The sequence below is a fragment of the Salvelinus fontinalis genome, chromosome 30 (genome assembly GCF_029448725.1).
Source record: "Salvelinus fontinalis isolate EN_2023a chromosome 30, ASM2944872v1, whole genome shotgun sequence".
NCBI classification, from domain to species: Eukaryota; Metazoa; Chordata; class Actinopteri; order Salmoniformes; family Salmonidae; genus Salvelinus; species Salvelinus fontinalis.
The window spans coordinates 36,121,944-36,142,295 of NC_074694.1; the positions used below are offsets into that span (position 1 = coordinate 36,121,944).

Consider the following 20,352-nt stretch of genomic DNA (forward strand, 5'->3'; position numbering starts at 1 on the left):
TTGTCTTGTCCCTCTTGTTTTAGTTGCTGAGGCCAGAGGAGGTGGAGATCCTAGTGTGTGGTAGTCCCAACCTGGACATGAGCTCTCTGCAGAAGGCAGCCCAGTATGAGGGCTACAGCAAGACTGACCCCACCATCAGGTACTGTAAACCCATCATCATATCATTCATTCTGTAAAAAGGCCTGATATTAAAGCCATTATCCTGAGTTTCTAAATGACCATTGAACAGTAGGAAATATCCCAGATGGTGCATTTAACGCAGGGATGAGCCCTGACCTCAACCCCATTGAACATCTTTAGGATGAATTGGAGCGCTGACCGCGAGCTAGGCCTTCCATTCAGCCACAAGAGCATTAGTGAGGTCGGGCACGGATGTTGGGCGATTAGGCCTAGCTCGCAGTCGACATTCCAATTCATCCTAAAGATGTTCAATGGGGTTGAGGTCAGGGCTCTGTGCAGGCCAGTCAAGTTCATCCACATCGATCTCGACAAACCATTTCTGTATGGACCTCGCTTTGTGCACGGGGGCATTGTCATGCTGAAACAGGAAAGAGGCTTCCCCAAACTGTTGCCACAAAGTTGGAGGCACAGAATCGTCTAGAATGTTATTGTATGCTGTAGCGTTAAGATTTCCCTTCACTGGAACTTAGGGGCCTAGCACAAACCATGAAAAACAGCTCAGACCATTTTTCCTCCTCCACCAATTTTTACATTTGGCATTATGCATTCGGGCAGGTAGCGTTTTCCTGGCATCCGCCAAACCTAGATTTGTCCATCGGACTGCCAGATGGTGAAGCGTGATTCATTACTCCAGAAAATGTGTTTCCACTGCTCCAGAGTCCAATGGCGGCAAGCTTTACACCACTCCAGCTGACGCTTGGCATTGTGCATGGTGAGCTTAGGCTTGTGTGTGGTTGCTTGGCCATGGAAACCCATTTCATGACGCTCCCGACGAACAGTTATTGTGCTGACATTGCTTCCAGAGGCAGTTTGGAACTCGATAGTGAGTGTTGCAACTGATGACAGACAATTTTTACGCGCTACGCCCTTCAGCACTCGGTGGTCCTGTTCTGTGAGCTTGTGTGGTCTACCACTTTGTGGCTGAGCCGTTGTTGCTCCTAGCCATTTCCACTTCACAATAACAGCACTACAGTTGACCGGTGCAGCTCTAGCAGTGCAGAATTTTGACATACTGACTTGTTGAAAAGGTGGCATCCTATGACGGTGCCATGTTGAAAGTCACTGAGCTCTTCTGTAAAGCCTTTCTACTGCCAATGTTTTTTTATGGCGATTGCATGGCTGTGTGCTCGATTTTATACACCTGTCAGCAACGGGTGTTTCTGAAATAGCCGAATCCACTTGTTTGAAGGGGTGTTCACATACTTTTGTATATATAGGGTATACACTGCATTCGGAAAGTATTCAGACCCCTTGACTTTTTCCACATTTTATTACGTTAACCTTATTCTAAAATTAATTCAATTATTTATTTTTTCTCATCAATCTATACACAATACCCCATAATGACAAAGTGAAAACAGATTTTTAGAAATTTTTGCAAATGTATTCAAAATTAATAACATAAATACCTTATTTGCATAGGTATTCAGATTCTTTGCTATGAGACTCAAAATTGAGCTCAGGTGCATCCTGTTTCCATTGATCATGTTTCTACAACTTGATTGGAGTCCACTTGTAGTAAATTCAATTGATTGGACATGATTTGGAAAGGTAAACACCTGTCTATATAAGGTCCCACAGTTGACAGTGCATATCAGAGCGAAAACCAAGCCATGAAGTCGAAAGGAATTGTCCGTAGACCTCCGAGACAGGACTGTGTCGAGACACAGATCTGGAAAGGGTACTAAAAAATGTCTGCAACATCGAAGGTCCCCAAGAACGCAGTGGCCTGCATCATTCTTCAATGGAAGAAGTTTGCAACCACCAAGACTCTTCCGAGAGCTGGCCACTTGGTCAAACTGAGCAATCGGGGGAGAAGGGCCTTGGTCAGGAAGGTGACCAAGAATCCGTATACTGGAAAAATATATAAACGCAACATGCAACAATGTCAACGATTTTACTGAGTTATAGTTCATATGAGGAAATTGTTCAATAAAAAGAAATACATTAGGCCCTAATCTATGGATTTCACACGACTAAGAGGGCATAGGCCCACCCACTTGTGAGCCAGGACCACCCACTGGGAACCAGGCCCAGGTCTCAGACGATCCCGTAGGTAAAAAAGATGGATGTGGGAGCCCTTGGCTGGCATGGTAACACATGGTCTGCGGTTGTGAGGCCAGTTAGACATACTGCCAAGTTCTCTAAAAAGACATCAGAGGTGGCTTATGGTATAGAATTTAATATTACATTTTCTGGCAACAGCTCTGGTGGACATTCCTGCAGTCAGCATGCCAATTGCAAGCTCACTCAAAACTTCTGTGGCATTGTTTTGTGTGACAAAACTGCACATTTTAGAGTGCCCTTTTATTGTCCCCAGCACTGTGTAATGATCATGCCGTTTAATCAGCTTACTGATATACCACACCTGTCAGGTGGATGGATTATCATGGCAAAGGAGAAATACTCAATAACAGGGATTTAAACAAATTTGTGCACAACATTTGAGAGAAATAAGCTTTTTGTGAGTATGGAAGATTTCAGGGATCTTTTTTTAAGCTCATGAAACATGATGCTAACACTTCACATGTTGCGTTTATATTTTTGTATATATATATACAGTTGAAGTCAGAAGTGTACATACACTTAGGTTGGAAACATTAAAACTCATTTTTCAACCACTCCACACATTTCTTGTTAACAAACTATAGTTCTGGCAAGTCAGTTAGGACATCTACTTTGTGCATGACACAAGTACCTTGTCCAACAATTGTTTACAGACAGATTATTTCACTTATAATTCACTGTATCACAATTCCAGTGGGTCAGAAGTTTACATACACTAAGTTGACTGTGCCTACTGTCCTACCTTCAAACTCAGTGCCTCTTTGCTTGACATCATGGGAAAATCAAAAGAAATCAGCCAAGACCTCAGAAAAATAATTGTAGACCTCCGCAAGTCTGCTTCATCCTTGGGAGCAATTTCCAAACGCCTGAAGGTAACACGTTCATCTGCAAACAATAGTACGCAAGTATAAACACCATGGGACCACGCAGCCGTCATGCCTCTCAGGAAGGAGACGCGTTCTGTCTCCTAGAGATGAATGTACTTTGGTGCGAAAAGTTCAAATCAATCCCAGAACAACAGCAAAGGACCTTGTGAAGATGCTGGAGGAAACAGGTACAAAATTATCTATATACACAGTAAAACGAGTCCTATATCGACATAACCTGAAAGTCCGCTCAGCAAGGAAGAAGCCACTGCTCCAAAACCGCCATTAAAAAAGCCAGACTACGGTTTGCAACTGGGGGACTGGTGGGGGTGGGGTCTCAGATGGTTAAGGGGCAGCTCTTGGGGAACTGTGGGGTGAGATCTTGGAGGGCTGGTGGCCTGGCGGTTGGGAGCTTGGGCCGGTGGTTGATGGATTGCTGGTTCGGGTCCCCGTTTTTGACCTTGTGGGAGTTCTGTCGACGTGCCCTTGAGCAGGGCGTTGACCCTGGTTGCTCCTGTGTGTCGATCTGGATGATCTGTTAGATGACTAATGTGATGTAGTTGTTGAGCAGCTTCACTGCAAGTATTTTGGATCTTTTAATATTCAATGAAAAAAATATTTTCAAAAAATACTTTCTGGAGGTAATGCATCTAATGAGTTAAATTGTCTGTCTCTGTGGTCAGGGCATTCTGGGACGTGGTGCTGGCCTTCCCTCTGGAGCTCCAGAAGAAGCTGCTCCATTTCTCAACAGGAAGTGACCGTGTCCCCGTGGGAGGAATGGCCGACCTCAACTTCAAGATCTCCAAGATTGATGCATCCACCGACTGGTGAGATGTCCTCACTGTGTTCTTTCTTATTAATTGTAAACATTTTGAAAAGTACTAAAAGCAGACCTCCTTTAATCAGTTGCTATTGTCACATTTGATTTATATAGAACAGCAACTTTGAACAAACGTGAATTCATCATTTACATTTTCTTCCTCTCTAGGTTGCCTATATCTCACACATGTTTCAACCAGATCTGCCTGCCAACATACAAAAATAAAAAAGAACTGAAGCAGAAGTTAACTATTGCCATTTCAAACGCAGAAGGGTTTGGACTGGAGTGAACTCTGATCTACAAACCACAATGGTGAAACTGTCATTTATCTTGTTTTGTGGTCAGTAGGGTGTGTACATTTGGATATGTTCAGACGTGCTATTGGTATACCAGTAAGCTCTCCGCTTCAAATGTTCTTAGCAATTAACTTAACCAATCTGTTTGTATAGAAATATGAGTGAAACGTTATATTACAGGTAAAGCTTTCAGAGCACTTGTGTTTGTGCTCTAAATACCTTTGCCTTTTGGAAATCGAAATGGACATGGAAAAGGTTCTGCCCAGTCCAGTAACAATGAAGTCGTTTATTAAAGTAAGGGGTTGAATGTAGGTTAGATCCGTCCTGTTTTGGACTGTGATAAAATATCTAGACAGCATGTCAGTACTGAGGTGTAGGTTCTTTGTGACAGAGCCCATCTCTCTTCCTGAACAGAGTCCCTGTACTTTCTGTCTTTGACAAAGGCCTTTTCAGGCTTAAGATTGAACTCATTCTGAGACTGTTGGTAAATTATGAACACAGAGATTGTCTCCTTGGTATTTATACTAATATATTTTGTTGTCAGAGGTCTCAGTGGTTTTAAAACATTTGGACGAAGTTCCTGTTATGTTATTTGTGAGCAGACTTTGTAGACGATCCTTTCAGGATGTTTTAATGTAGAGCCTGAAAGGGAATCAAGCTTCAGTAGGGTTTTATCATGTTACAGTAGTTGTGCTGGTTTATGACCATTGTTAATGTGAGAACTTTGGGTATACCTCTTTTGCTCCCCAATTGTCGGTGATGCCTCCCGATACAGATTACGTCTTATGGATACGCTTGGTACATTTGGCATATTGTATAGAAAGGTATGAAATGGTAACGAAACACCAATAGGATCGTGATTGATATCAAGGCAAATAAGAGTTCTATGGACCTCACACACCTGCAGGTTAGAATGATGAAACGGGTGTATGACTTGTACAGTGTCGAGAACTATATAATTTAATGCGGTTGTAAAGTGATCTCTATTGTAAAGTGACACCTCTTGTGTTGTAGTAGTTAGCTCACTCTCAGGATGTCCACATTTCATGTACTGTACGACTTCTTAAATGATGATCTTGATAAGAAAAATAAGGTATTTGTTAACGCAGTGGAAAGGTAAACTGTTTTATTATTTAAAAATTGATAGTGCATGGGTGACGGAGAGAATCAAAATGGTGCAGTGTGAGGCCATGGTGCGGAAAGTGATGCGGGTGCTAGAGATGGGGGTGTGTGCTAGTGGGTCTGGGCAGGAGTGAAGTTGTGGATTTTTGTATGATGTCGTTTGTATGTGTATATTTTGTATTGTTTATCAAATAAAATAAAATATTTTTAAAAAGGTATTTGTTTAAACAGATCCGTTATGTAAGTGTCACTCCTGTTTTATTTAGCATCATAGTAACCAAGGTTACCAGACTTAGAAGATCTTGCCTTAGATTTAGGCCTCCCTCATCACTCTCTCCTCGGAGAATGGACACTTACAGTACAGAAAGACTACCTGTGCTTCTGTCACAGGAGCAAGCTGTTATTTTGATTTATGGGCCCATGTCAGCTGTTTATACACTGCTCAAAAAAATAAAGGGAACACTTAAACAACACAATGTAACTCCAAGTCAATCACACTTCTGTGAAATCAAACTGTCCACTTAGGAAGCAACACTGATTGACAATACATTTCACATGCTGTTGTGCAAATGGAATAGACAACAGGTGGAAATTATAGGCAATTAGCAAGACACCCCCAATAAAGGAGTGGTTCTGCAGGTGGTGACCACAGACCACTTCTCAGTTCCTATGCTTCATGGCTGATGTTTTGGTCACTTTTGAATGCTTGCGGTGCTTTCACTCTAGTGGTAGCATGAGACGGAGTCTACAACCCACACAAGTGGCTCAGGTAGTGCAGCTCATGCAGGATGGCACATCAATGCGAGCTTTGGCAAGAAGGTTTGCTGTGTCTGTCAGCGTAGTGTCCAGAGCATGGAGGCGCTACCAGGAGACAGGCCAGTACATCAGGAGACGTGGAGGAGGCCTTGGGAGGGCAACAACCCAGCAGCAGGACCGCTACCTCCGCCTTTGTGCAAGGAGGAGCAGGAGGAGCACTACCAGAGCCCTGCAAAATGACCTCTAGCAGGCCACAAATGTGCATGTGTCTTCTCAAACGGTCAGAAACAGACTCCATGAGGGCCCGACGTCCACAGGTGGGGGTTGTGCTTACAGCCCAACACCGTGCAGGACGTTTGGCATTTGCCAGAGAACACCAAGATTGGCAAATTCGCCACATTTGTGCTCTTCACAGATGAAAGCAGGTTCACACGCACATGTGACAGACGTGACAGAGTCTGGAGACGCCGTGGAGAACGTTCTGCTGCCTGCAACATCCTCCAGCATGACCGGTTTGGCGGTGGGTCAGTCATGGTGTGGGGTGGCATTTCTTTGGGGGGCCGCACAGCCCTCCATGTGCTCGCCAGAGGTAGCCTGACTGCCATTAGGTACCGAGATGAGATCCTCAGATCCCTTGTGACACCATATGCTGGTGTATTTGTCCCTGGGTTCCTCCTAATGCAAGACAATGCTTGACCTCATGTGGCTGGAGTGTGTCAGCAGTTCCTGCAAGAGGAAGGCATTGATGCTATGGACTGGCCCGCCCGTTCCCCAGACCTGAATCCAATTGAGCACATCTGGGACATCATGTCTCGCTCCATCCACCAATGCCACGTTGCACCACAGACTGTCCAGGAGTTGGCAGATGCTTTAGTCCAGGTCTGGGAGGAGATCCCTCAGGAGACCATCCGCCACCTCATCAGGAGCATGCCCAGGCGTTGTAGGGAGGTCATACAGGCACGTGGAGGCCACACACACTACTGAGCCTCATTTTGACTTGTTTTAAGGACATGACATCAAAGTTGGATCAGCCTGTAGTGTGGTTTTCCACTTTAATTTTGAGTGTGACTCCAAATCCAGACCTCCATGGGTTGATAAATTTGATTTCCATTGATAATTTTTGTGGGATTATGTTGTCAGCACATTCAACTATGTAAAGAAAAAAGTATTTAATAAAAATATTTCATTCAGATCTAGGATGTGTTATTTTTTTGTTGTTGAGCAGTATAGTTCTCCCCAACAGTGAGAAAGTGAAGTTGAAATGCATACCACCAACTGTGATGTAATGGAAGTTGTTTAAAATATCAGCTTTGTCTTATAGACTAGACTATACTGGACTATACTAACATAGTAAACAAATCTGGGACACTCAAATTAGTTTGATATTTTATGTTTGGTATGGTTACATGAGACCACTGCTACTCTAACTTCCGCGATGCATACAACGCCCTCCCCCCGGCAAATATGACCATGATGTCATGTTGTTGCTCCCATCCTATAGGCAGAAACTAAAGCAGGAAACACCCTTGCTCAGGTCTATCCAACGCTGGTCTGACCAATCGGATTCCACACTTCAAGATTGCTTCGATCACGTGGACTGGGATATGTTCCAGGTCGCCTCAAACAATAACATTAATGTATATGCTGACTCAGTGAGCGAGTTTATTAGCAAGTGCATCAGAGATGTTGTACCCACTGTGACTATTAAAACCTTCCCTAACCAGAAACCGTGGATTGATGGCAGCATTCATGCAAAACTGAAAGCGCAAACCACCGCTTTTAATCATGGCAAGGCGACTGGAAACATGACACGAATACAAACAGTATAGTTATTCCCTCCGCAAGGCAATCAAACAAGCAAAGCATCAGTATAGAGACAAAGTAGAGTCGTAATTCAACAGTTCAAACGCGAGATGTATGTGGCAGGGTCTACAGTCAATCACGGATTACGGATTCCTTCTCCGTGGCCAACGTGAGTAAAACATCTAAACGTGTTAACCCTCGCAAGGCTGCCCGGCAAAGATGGCATTCCTAGCCGTGTCCTCAGAGCATGCGCAAACAAACCAGCTGGCTGGTGTGTTTACGGACATATTCAATCAATCCCTATCCCGGTCTGCTGTCCCCACATGCTTCAAGATGGCCACCATTGTTCTTGTTCCCAAGAAAGCTAAGGTAACTGAACTAAATGACTATTGCCCCGCAGCACTCACTTCTGTCATCATGAAGTGCTTTGAGAGACTAGTCAAGGATCATATCACCTTCACCCTACCTGATACCCCACTCCAATTTGCTTACCGCCCCAATAGGTCCACAGACGATGCAATCGCAATCACACAGCACACTGCCCTATCCCATCTGGACAAGAAGGAATAACTATGTAATAATGCTGTTCATTGACTACAGCTCAGCATTCAACACCATAGTACCCTCCAAACTCATCATTAAGCTGGAGCCTCTGGGTCTCAACCCCAACCTGTACAATTGGGTCCTGGACTTTCTGACGGGCCGCCCCCAGGCGGTGAAGGTAGGAAACAACATCTCCACCCCGCTGATCCTCAACACTGGGGGCCCACAAGGGTGCGTTCTCAGCCCTCTCCTGTACTCCCTGTTCACCCATGACTGTGTGGCCATGCATAACTCCAACTCAATCATCAAGATTGCAGACGACACTACAGTGGTAGGCTTGATTACCAACAACGATGAGATGGCCTACAGGGAGGAGGTGAGGGCCCTCAGAGTGTGGTGTCAGGAAAATAACCTCTCACTCAACGTCAACAAAACAAAGGAGATGATCGTGGATTTCAGGAAACAGCAGAGGGAGACCAGGTAAGCCTCTCTAGCCTCCTGCAGGGCCATCACGGCGGAATTCTGGAAGCGCAGGTCGGTCTTGAAGTCCTGGGCGATTTCTCTCACCAGGCGCTGTAAGGGCAGTTTGCGGATGAGCAGCTCAGTGGACAACACATCCGCCACGCTGATCCTCAACACAGGGGCCCCTCAGGGGTGCGTGCTCAGCCCCCTCCTGTACTCCCTGTTCACTCATGACTGCACGGCCAGGCATGACTCCAACACCATCAATAAGTTTGCCGATGACACAACAGTGGTAGGCCTGATCACTGACAACGACGAGACAGCATATAGGGAGGAGGTCAGAGACCTGGCCGTGTGGTGCCAGGACAACAACCTCTCCCTCAACGAGATCAAGACAAAAGAGATGATTGTGGACTACAGGAAAAAGAGGACCGAGCACGCCCCCATTCTCATCGACGGGGCTAGGTGGAGCAGGTTGAGATCTTCAAGTTCTTTGGTGTCCACATCACCAACAAACTAACATGGTCCAAGCACACCTAGACAGTCCTGAAGAGGGCACGACAAACCTACTCCCTCTCAGGAGACTGAAAACATTTGGCATGGGTCCTCAGATCCTCATAAGGTTCTACAGCTGCACCATCGAGAGCATCCAGACTGGTTGCATCACTGCCTGGTATGGCAACTGCTCGGCCTCCGACCGCAAAGCACTACAGAGGGTAGTGCGAACGGCCCAGTACATCACTGGGTCCAAGCTTCCTGCCATCCAGGACTTCTATACCAGGCGGTGTCAGAGGAAGGCCCAAAAAATTGTCAAAGACTCCAGCCATGCTCGCCATAGACTGTTCTCTCTGCTACCACATGGCAAGTGGTATCGAAGTCTAGGTCCAAGAGGCTTCTAAACAGCTTCTACCCCCAAGCCATAAGACTGCTGAACATCTAATCAAATGGCTACCCAGACGATTTACACCTTTTACACCGCTGCTACTCTCTGTTGTTACCATCTATGCAAAGTCACTTTAATAACTCTACCTACATGTACAACTAACCAGTGCCCCCACACATTGATTCTGTACTGGTACCCCCATAGCCTCTTATTTTACTGCTGCTCTTTAATTACTAGTTACTTTTATTTCTTATTCTTATCCGTATTTTTTAAACTGCATTGTTGTTTAGGGGCTCTAAGTAAGCATTTCACTGTACGGTGGACACCAGTTGTTTTCAGCGCATGTGACTAATACAATTTGATTTGATCTTCAACGTCACCGACGGCCACTGGCACGCACGTTTTTTCATGGGACCTCTTGAGTGCATGCTCTTGTGTGTAATTTTTTTTTAAAGCACAATTTATGGGTATAATAGGAAATACCACAGGCATCTCCTGAGTTTCAAGTTTATGGAAGCTTACAATTTATCTTACCATTTCTACGGGTCTGCTGCCAGTTATGATTATTTTTATATGTGCATTTTCGTGTAACAGTTTAATTTCAATAATACTGTTTTCGTTTCTCAAAGTCAATGTCACGTGGTTAATCATAAAAAATAGTAAGAGTAAAATAGTAAAAGTTCAAATTCAACTAAGGGAAGAGCACCAGCTTCACATGGACACATTGATACACTGTGATCCATTGGCTGTAAGTAAAATACATAGGCCTAAAGTCGACAAATAAAAACAGTAGATACAATCCTGATGAAAATTACGGTTCTTTCAATCACATTCATCTATACGCCGCGTGTCTGCCTCACTTTCCATCTGTCTTGACTGGAGCTATTGCTAGTGAAGTTCAGCATTGTATCAACTACCCTATTCCAGGCCCTCAGAGTTTCCTACGCCACTGAGCTCGGGACAGACAGGTGTTTTTTATGTTTCCACTGGATATATGGGATCATCAGATCATGATATTTTGCTCTATCACACCGAGGCTTGGTGATTATCGAGGCGGGAGTGTTGGATTTTTTTTTTAAATACTGAGGAACTATCATGCACAATGTGTGTTTAAAAAAAACAGACTTGGTTGACTTACTGTGTGAGGTGAAGAAAAAAACGGACTTGGTTGACTTACTGTGTGAGGTGAAGAAAAAAACGGACTTGGTTGACTTACTGGGTGAGGTGAAGAAAAAAACGGACTTGGTTGACTTACTGTGTGAGGTGAAGAAAAAAACGGACTTGGTTGACTTACTGTGTGAGGTGAAGAAAAAAACGGACTTGGTTGACTTACTGTGTGAGGTGAAGAAAAGACCGGACTTGGTTGACTTACTGGGTGAGGTGAAGAAAAAAACGGACTTGGTTGACTTACTGGGTGAGGTGAAGAAAAAAACGGACTTGGTTGACTTACTGTGTGAAAACGGAGAAACTCAGCTTATTAGTGGTGTGTTAAGACAATCAGAAATCAGACATTGACAGATAGGCACTTTCCTACATGTGCATGCATTCTGGAGAGCGACGCACCATATCTTTGCTACACACCCCTCCCCTTCTTCTTGATGCAACATTTTAAATTATACTCGAGACACATTATCTTCATAAATATTTTAGACGCTTTTCATTGACAGCCGTAACTCAACCAGACCTATTGCCAGGCACACTACCCAAATTGCGGTATTCCCAAATAGGCATAGGCTACATTACACACTTGTAATTTGAAACAATCGATAGCTATTTTTTTTAAATGTATCTAATGATGCTCTGTGGCTAAATCATGCTCCCAGGTGAAGTATTTTGAATGATTTCATTTAAACAGGAGTAATTATATAATTTGGGCGAAACATTAGGGCAAACCTTAGGGCAATCCAGCATCATAACAGTGCACTGTGCACTCGCCAACTTTCCTTTCCAATTCGCAAGTGGCTCTGAAACCAGACCTGAATATAATGACAAGATGTTCATGTCTCTGCCGTAACAATAGGAGTCTTTGTCCCAAAGGTGGGAAGGCAGGCGACAAGCTTAGGTCTGTATATTATTCCAGTTGAAACGCAATGGGTATTTTGAGTTTATTCTGGACAGATTTTGGCTAGAGTGAGCCCTTTCGCTTAGCCTCTTCCTCTCTGCTGAAACTATGTCACCGGAGAAAGCATCCGTGCAAGCGAAACAGCACCCCTTTGTATGTAGCCCACGTATTTGATGCTGTGTGGACAGAAATAGTCAAACATGCCATACTCTTTTGGTCCAGACAGCATCAGATACATGGTCTACACCTACTGAGACAGAGGAACGTTGTTTCGCTCGCTCGTATTCTTTAACTGAAATTGATGCATCTTTCTGTCGGCGCACGTCTCGGTCAAATAAATGATCAATATTTCAATATGAGGTACGGTAGGACGGGCCAGGCCCAATGTTATAGTAACAAATTATAAAACTACTCGCTATAAGACCTTCCTTATAACTGTAAAATATATATGTTCATATTTATTACCATTTCATAGAACTGATAACAGAGAATGTTCTGCCCTGTCCTCTGAGCAGTGCAGAGACGCCATTTTGTTTTCTGTACTCCCTTAGAGTCCTGGCTGAACACTGACCCAGCCTAGGGCCATCACAATAGAATGGAAATGATGAATGTTTCCACTTTTCAATCCATAAATTACATGCCTTTAGTGCAATGTAAAAATTTCAGGGTCAAAAAAGTGTTTATACTGAGTCTTGGTGGCACCATTTTTTTTGATGCTCTAGTATTGCTCAAGCATTAATATGTCAGTTAACCAGTCTCTAAATTAAAAATGTTCTGAATGCTGTTTGGTACTGTGCATGGCGTTCTTTCAGTGAGACAGATTCCATCACAGTAATTCTAAGCATTCTGATGAAAATACTTAACAAAAAGGTGTAATTAAGTCTACATAGTTGTGGAATATGAATCAATAGGTAATGGACATTTTACAACATATTGTTAATATACTGTATTTGGCATTGCACACTTTTGATGCATGTTTGAAGGATAGTGAGGTCAATTTGTCAGGTGATGTTTGCATGATCAGGCGTTATCATTTGACATTTGGTGGTTTCACTGCCAGCTGAGTCATCCATTCTTCTGGGCATGATAGGGAACATATCAGTTTCTCACGGTTAAACAGATCAAAAGTCAAATGAATAGCCATGATGAGTTCACATCTGCAGTATTTAAACGGGGCAGCTTCTTTTCTCAGTAAGTGAATCCATCCTGGGGTATCCAACACCTGCACTAATCCTGTTTGATATGCGTAGGCTTTACACTTTTTTTTGTGAGATTGGAGAACACATTGGGAGGGATCTTAGACCATTCCTCTATATATAGTATTTCCATAGGCATTTAGACAGGTTACCTTGGCATTCTTGGTAACAGGGATTATGGTGGTCTGCTTGAAACATGTAGGTATTTCATACTGGGTCAGGGAGAGGTTGAAAATGTCAGTGAAGATACTTGCCAGCTGGTCAGTGCATGCTTTGAGTACACGTCCTGGTAATCCGTCGGGCCCTGCGGCCTTGTGAATGTTAACCTGTTTAAAGGCGTTACTAACATCGACTACGGAGAACATGATCGCAGAGTCATCCAGAACAGCTGGTGGTCTCATGCATGGCTCAGTGTTGCTAGCCTCGAAGCGTGGATAAAAAGCATTTAGCTCGCCTGGTAGGCTCACGTCACTGGGCAGTTCACGGCTGGGTTTCCATTTGTAATCCGTGATAATTTGCAAGCCCTGCCACATGCGACGAGCATCAGAGCCGGTGTAGTAGGATTCGATCTTAGTCCTGTATTAACCATTTGTTTCCTCAGTTCCTTTCAAAACACATCGGAGTAGAGGTTCCAAGGTCTCCCACTCGGACCTCCTCCTCGAATGGCCTTTGATAGGAAATGAAAAGGGACAACAGGGTGCAAGGATTTAACAGCTTGTACATTTTCTAGCAGACCAGAGTGAACTGATGTGCAGTGGCTTGCCCTGGTTCTGTCTTCCTCATCCATCCAATCAGTTGGTTCGTGAGGCAATGCACCCACCCTGCTCAGTCCTATTCAGATCTCAGACCACGCAGAGCACTGGAGTGGGGTGAGAGAGAGGGGGAGGCCTCTTCTGTAAGGGAAATTAAACAGAGCTGCACATAGCTCATGGCTGCATCTACTCATCTCTGTGGCTAGAAGTGGCTGTTAGGGTTGAGAGAATAGGTCAGGCTATTGTACTAAGGATGTTGTTGTCCTCATGAAAATAGAAATCACTTGGAAGCACACAACGGTGTTCAGGTTTATTTTGTTACTTTGAACTGTTCTCTCGATCCGGCACATGGCATGTGGATGTGAGCACATGACACCTAAAGAACATATGACTGTTCTGAGCTTTTTTAGTTGACTTGTTTATATAAACCTTATCTGATGTGACAATGGCGCAGTGCGTGGTGCTTATCATGAGCACTGGTGCCTATAGTCTGTTCTGTCTTTTCAAGGAAAATATGCTTTTAGCACGCTGAACACTTGTTGCTCCAGCACAATGTGCACTTGTTTATTTTGTGAAATATAGATGCAATCCTGAAAAGCTTATGCTATTGCACCAAGACTTAGAAATGGTAACGAAGGCATACTGTAGGATACCTGTAGGTTGGTCCTATATATAGGGTTAGGGCTTTTATCTTCTTCTCAATAGGGGGTGCTGTTTGCACTTTGTAATAATTTCGTTCCCAAATTAAACTGTCTCGTACTCAATTCTTGCTCGTACAATATGCATAATATTATTACTATTGGATAGAAAACACTCTCTAGTTTCTAAAACCGTTTGAATTATATCTGTGAGTAAAACAGAACTCGAGTTGGAGCCTTTTTCCTATGAGGATGTGAGAATGCTGAATTCTGCAAGCTGTTCCCAGGTCAGTTTATTAATTTGCCTGTCTTCTATTGGCTGAGATGCACTGCATACTTCTTCCCCTGGGTGTCAGCGAATAGTGAGAATTGAAATGGAGTTGCTAGGCAGAACTGAGAGGTTATAAATGGCCTGGGAACCTAGGGTCCGGCCTTTGTTCACTTCGCTCTGACGCAGGAAGGACCTCTGGCTGTGGCTCTAGAACGCTCCGGTTTTAGGCCTTAGATATATCCGGCTATGTTTTTATTAGATATAGGTTAATCTGTTTGGCGTGCAAGCCCGACGTCGGTACACTTATGACAACAGCCACTTCAAGTGCAGGGCGCAAAATTCAAAAGATATATTTTTTAATATTTAACTTTCACACATTAACAAGTCCAATACAGCATATGAAAGGTACACATCTCGTGAATCCAGCCAACATGTCCGAATTTTAAAATGTTTTACAGGGAAGACACAATATGTAAATCTATTAGCTAACCACGTTAGCAAAAGACTCCACTTTTATTACTCTTTACTACAATCTTTGTTATGATGTGTATTAGCATACTTATAAGCCACTATAAAATTGCTTTAGGTAAAGTGATGAAATGTCTAAGGCAGACAGTTATAATACACCAGAGGTAGGCAACTAGATTCAGCCGCAGGACAATTTTTGTCGGAGTGGATGGTCGAGGGCCCGGAACATAATTATAATAATTTGTACACTGCAAATTGACCCCAACTAAGCCCCCCCCCAAAAATGTATTTGAAAAAAACAATTCTAATCAAATCAAAGTTTATTTGTTGCGTACACAGTTTAGCAGATGTTATAGCAGGTACAGCAAAATGCGTGTATTACTTGCTCCTAACAGTGCAGCAAAAAGTACACAAGTAATAATCAAAAACTAGAAACAGAAATACACTGTATCACTAATCCAAATGTGATCTATGCGTATATATACCAAAGATATATACAGTACTAGGATCAGTATATACAGTATGATATGTACAGCAGCATATATAATGCAGCAAGCTATGCTGAGAATCCAGTGTATAAATAAACAGTGTAACAAAATAGCAAGGTAGGCTACAGCAGTAGATATATTAGAATGAGCTATGTGAAGAATATAGTATGTGAATACACAGTGTGAAAAACAGTAAAGAAACGGTTCAGTGTGTGATATTTCTATATACATGGGACAGCAGCGTTGGCTGTGTGTGTGTGACAATCATTTAATACCTTGATTACATTGAGACATTATCACATATGTCTCTTTTTTTTAATTCATGGGAAAATATTTGCTAAATTAAACACATTTTTAGCAGAATTTATTTTTTCACAAAAAAACATTGGGGGCAAAACAAAATCACTCGGCAGACTTTCAAGGTGGATGGTGGCGCCATTGAGGTAATCGTACCACAAAACTCTTAAAAGAACACCTGAGAGTAGTTGAATGGGAATACTGGCTTGCAAGAAATCACAGATACACAAATATAATGTGCATGAGTGTCAGTGACTTTGCACACAGTGTAAGCTAATGCCTTTTCCAATAAAAGTGAGAAAGCTCTGAGGAATTTCATCCTTACATCAAATCAAACCAAATCAAGCTTAATTTCTAATGCACATTTCAGACATCAATGCACTGCAACGCGCTTCAAATAAAAAAAAAACGATTTAAAAAATAAAAACAGAAATACACTATCTGTACAATAGTCATTGGACACCCCATTCAAATTAATTGATTTGGTTATTTCAGCTACACCCGTTGCTGACAGGTGTATAACATCAAGCACACAGCCATGCAATCTCCATAGACAAACATTGGCAGTAGAATGGCCAGACTGAAGAGCTTAGTGACTTTCAACGTGGCACCATCATTTGGAATGAGATGTTCGACGAGCAGGTGTCCACATACTTTTGATCATGCAGTGCATTTACTACACAACGAACATACTGTAAGAGGATAAAAAAACAAAAGAATAGCAATAAAAAATGGAGTGAAAAAATATCACCTTAAGGAAAAGCAATGCTAAAAAAGGTGTGTTTTAAGACCTCTTTTAAATACGTCCACAGTTTCTGCCCCTCAGGTTTTATGGCAGGCTATTCCAGAGGCAGGGGGCAAAGTAATAAAAGGCTGATCTCCATTCCTCTTGGTCCTAGGCTTTGGGATAGTTAAAAGGCCAGTGTCAGAGGACCTGAGGATCCTACTGGGTACTTACCTCAAAAGCATGTCTGATATGTATTGGGTTGCACAATCGTGAATTGATTTAAAAACCAATAGAATTACCTTAAAATGAATTCTAAAAATCGCAGGCAGCCAGAGCAGAGACTTTAAAACTGGTGTAATGTGTGCTCTCTGTCTGGTCTTGGTCAGTACCCGTGCTGCAGCATTCTGTATGTTTTGCAGTTGAGCAATGACTTTCTTGGGTGGACCAGACAGAAGATCATTACAGTAGTCAAGCCTGCTTGTAATAAAAGCATGGATGAGGCTATCTGTATCAGCCTGAGATAGAAACGACCGCACCTTGGCAGTGTTCCTCAGGTGGTAAAAAGCTACATTGGTCACAAACCCAATGTGTGATTCGAAATTGAGTTCAGAATCTAAAATGACACCTAGGTTTTTTACCTGGTGTTTTATCTTTATTGCCCGTGAATTAAATGTGCGGACAGATTCTCCCCCTGTGCTTTGGCTCCAATATAAAGTACCTCAATCTTGTCTTGATTTAGCTGGAGGAAGTTGTGAGACATCAAGTATTGAAATCACTAATACAGTCTAATAATTTATCTGTGGAGCAAACATTTTCTCCATGACACAGAAAATCAATGCTGTCTGGTTGGTTGGTGGAAATCATAATCAGATAAACAACTTTTTAATCTTCCACCCCAATGGCCTTGAGACTTTTTTTATATAAGGTTGTTATGGAAACCATATTTGAAAACAGTTGTGACCAAGGTTCAGCCTCCTGGCATGAAAATATAGCTCTACGGCCAAGCACACCAGTGGTGTGAGACTATTCTCTGAACAGCTTCTACCCCGAGCTATAAGACTGCTAAGCAAGACTACTAAATAGCTAATAAAATATCTACACGGACTACCTGCATTGACCCTTTTTTGCACTAACTCTCTTGCATTGACTCTATGCACACACACTGAACTCTACTCACACACTCACACATACCTACACTGACACCCCAACATACACATTCACACAACAGAATGCACGCACGCACGCACGCACGCACGCACGCACGCACGCACGCACGCACGCACGTACCTCAATTACCTCATACCCCTGCACATCGACTCAGTACTGGTACTGTGTATAGCCGTTTATAACAGTTTATGGTGTATTATTTCTCTCTGCCTTAGGCATTTCATCACTTTACCTAAAGCAATCAAAGATGAATTTACAGTGTCTTATAAGTATGCTATAATTAAGATTTTGATTTAGTAACAATGATGTGCTGCTCAATGACAAAAAAAAAATGAAATGCATCACACTGGTGGTCATTGTAATTATGATTACACTTACAATGCATTAGGAGTATTGGTTAATGGAATTATGAGTCTATATATGAGTCTATAACTATACTTATACTGCATTACTACTCTGTCACATGAGTACAACTATAATGCTCTATTATGCATTATGCATATAGTTTCATAGAAGGGTAACCAAGGTTCTTTTCTGGGCAGGTCACAGGGCCATGGAAAATTCAGGGACCTTCCTATATGGCAAACTCCATTCAACCCTGTCTGGCTCTATCTTTAGAGTGGACATTGAGCACATTCACATTTACCCTTCTTTCTGGCACATGAAAGCCCTCTAAAAAATCTACCTGATTTATGGCCTGACAGCATGTGTCTGGCCATTACTCTGTGTATCCGATCCCCTGGAGTCAAATGTACTGTAGGTTGTGCACGGTCTCAACCACTCCAATTCCTCACAAGAGCCCAGCCTGCCTGAGTCAGGTGCTATGAAATAATTTAAGGACATGCTGGTGTCTCTCCTGTGTATTGTTTGTGGAGGAAGGCTTTATGGCTTAGATTAATTTCAAGGTATGAGCTTTGAAAGTGCGTAAATGGATGTTATGGCTTTTGGCACTATATGCAGGTCTATGCTGGCATGCATGTTTTCTCGGTGCACACATAAGCTAGGTCCTTTTCCAATAAAAAAAGGAAAAACTCTGGTTGGTTGTTGGAAATCATAATCAGATAAACATTTTAATCTTCCACCCAAATGGCCAGAGAGAGCCCTGCAAGCTTGAGACTTATTAATAGCAGGTTGTTATGTAAACCATATTTGGAAACAGTTACGGCCAAGTACCAGCCTCCTGGCATCAAAATATAGCTCTTTGGCCAAGCACAACAGTGGCAGGTTTGGCGTTGAAAGAAAGATACATATGCAGAAAATAACCCCATACCTACTGTAAAATATGGTGGTGGATCTTTGATGTTATGGGGCTATTTTACTTCCACTGGTCCTAGGGCACATGTTAAGGTCAACAGCATCAGAATCTTAACCCAGTACCAGGACATTTTAGCCCAAAACATGGTTGCCTCTGCAAGGAGGCCCGAAACTTGACAGCATGTGGATATTCCAGCAAGACAATAACCCCAGGCACACATCAAAATACACAAAGAAATGGTTAATTGACCACAATATTAACATTTCGCAATGGCCATCTCAGTCCCCGGATTTGAACCCCATTGAAAACCTGTGGTTAGAATTGAAGAGGGACGTCTAGGTTTCAAGATCAAGTTTCACACGAAGGATATTAAGGATCTGGAAATATTCTGTATGGAGGAATGGTCTAAGATCCCTCCCAATGTGTTCTCCAATCTCATAAAACATTTTAGAAAAAGGCTCTGTCCCATTATTCCAGCAAGGTGAGGTAACCTGTCTAAGTGACTATCTCCTCGTAGCACTCACATCTGTAGCCATGTAATGCTTTGAAAGGCTGGTCATGGCTTACATCAACACCATCATCCCAGACAGCCTGGACCCACTCCAATACGCACACAGCCCCAACAGATCCACAGATGACGCAATCTCTACTATGTTTCACACTGCCCTTTCCCACTTGGACAAAAGGAACACCTACGTGAGAATGCTGTTCATTGACTACAGCTCAGTGTTCATCACCATAGTACCCTCGAAGCTCATCACTAAACTAAGGTCACTGGGACTGAACGCCTCCCTCGGCAACTGGATCCTGGACTTCCTGACGGGCCGCCCCCAGATGGTGAGGGTAGGCAACAACACGCAAACGACTCCAACACCATCATTAAGTTTGCCAATGACACAACAGTGGTAGGCCTGATCACAATGACAATAAGACAGCCTACAGCAAATAGGGTCAGAGACCTGCCAGTGTCAGTAAGACAAAGGAGCTGACTACAGAAAACGAGCTGTGGTGAAGTGGGTTGAGAGCGTGGACTACAGAAAACGAGCTGTGGTGAAGTGGGTTGAGAGCTTCAAGTTCCTCTGTGTCCACATCACTAAGGATCTATCATGGTCCAAACCCACCAACACAGTCGTGAAGAGAGCCCGACAATGCCTCTTCTACCCTCAGCAGGCTGAATAAAAAGTTATACAGCTCCACCATCGACAGCATCTTGACTGGCTGCATTGCCGCTTG

The 20,352-nt window shown here is 43.1% G+C and overlaps 1 protein-coding gene across 1 annotated transcript in view; it reads left to right on the plus strand.

Annotated features, from left to right (window-relative positions):
• LOC129829140 (probable E3 ubiquitin-protein ligase HECTD2) overlaps positions 1-5,567 on the plus strand; it is a 38,067-nt gene extending 32,500 nt beyond the window's left edge. The window contains exons 19-21 of the mRNA XM_055890707.1: positions 24-139; positions 3,797-3,940; positions 4,102-5,567. Coding sequence (XP_055746682.1) covers positions 24-139; positions 3,797-3,940; positions 4,102-4,222 — 381 coding nt within the window. The 3' untranslated portion in view covers positions 4,223-5,567. The remainder of the gene's footprint in view (positions 1-23; positions 140-3,796; positions 3,941-4,101) is intronic.
• Positions 5,568-20,352: the final 14,785 nt, after the last annotated feature.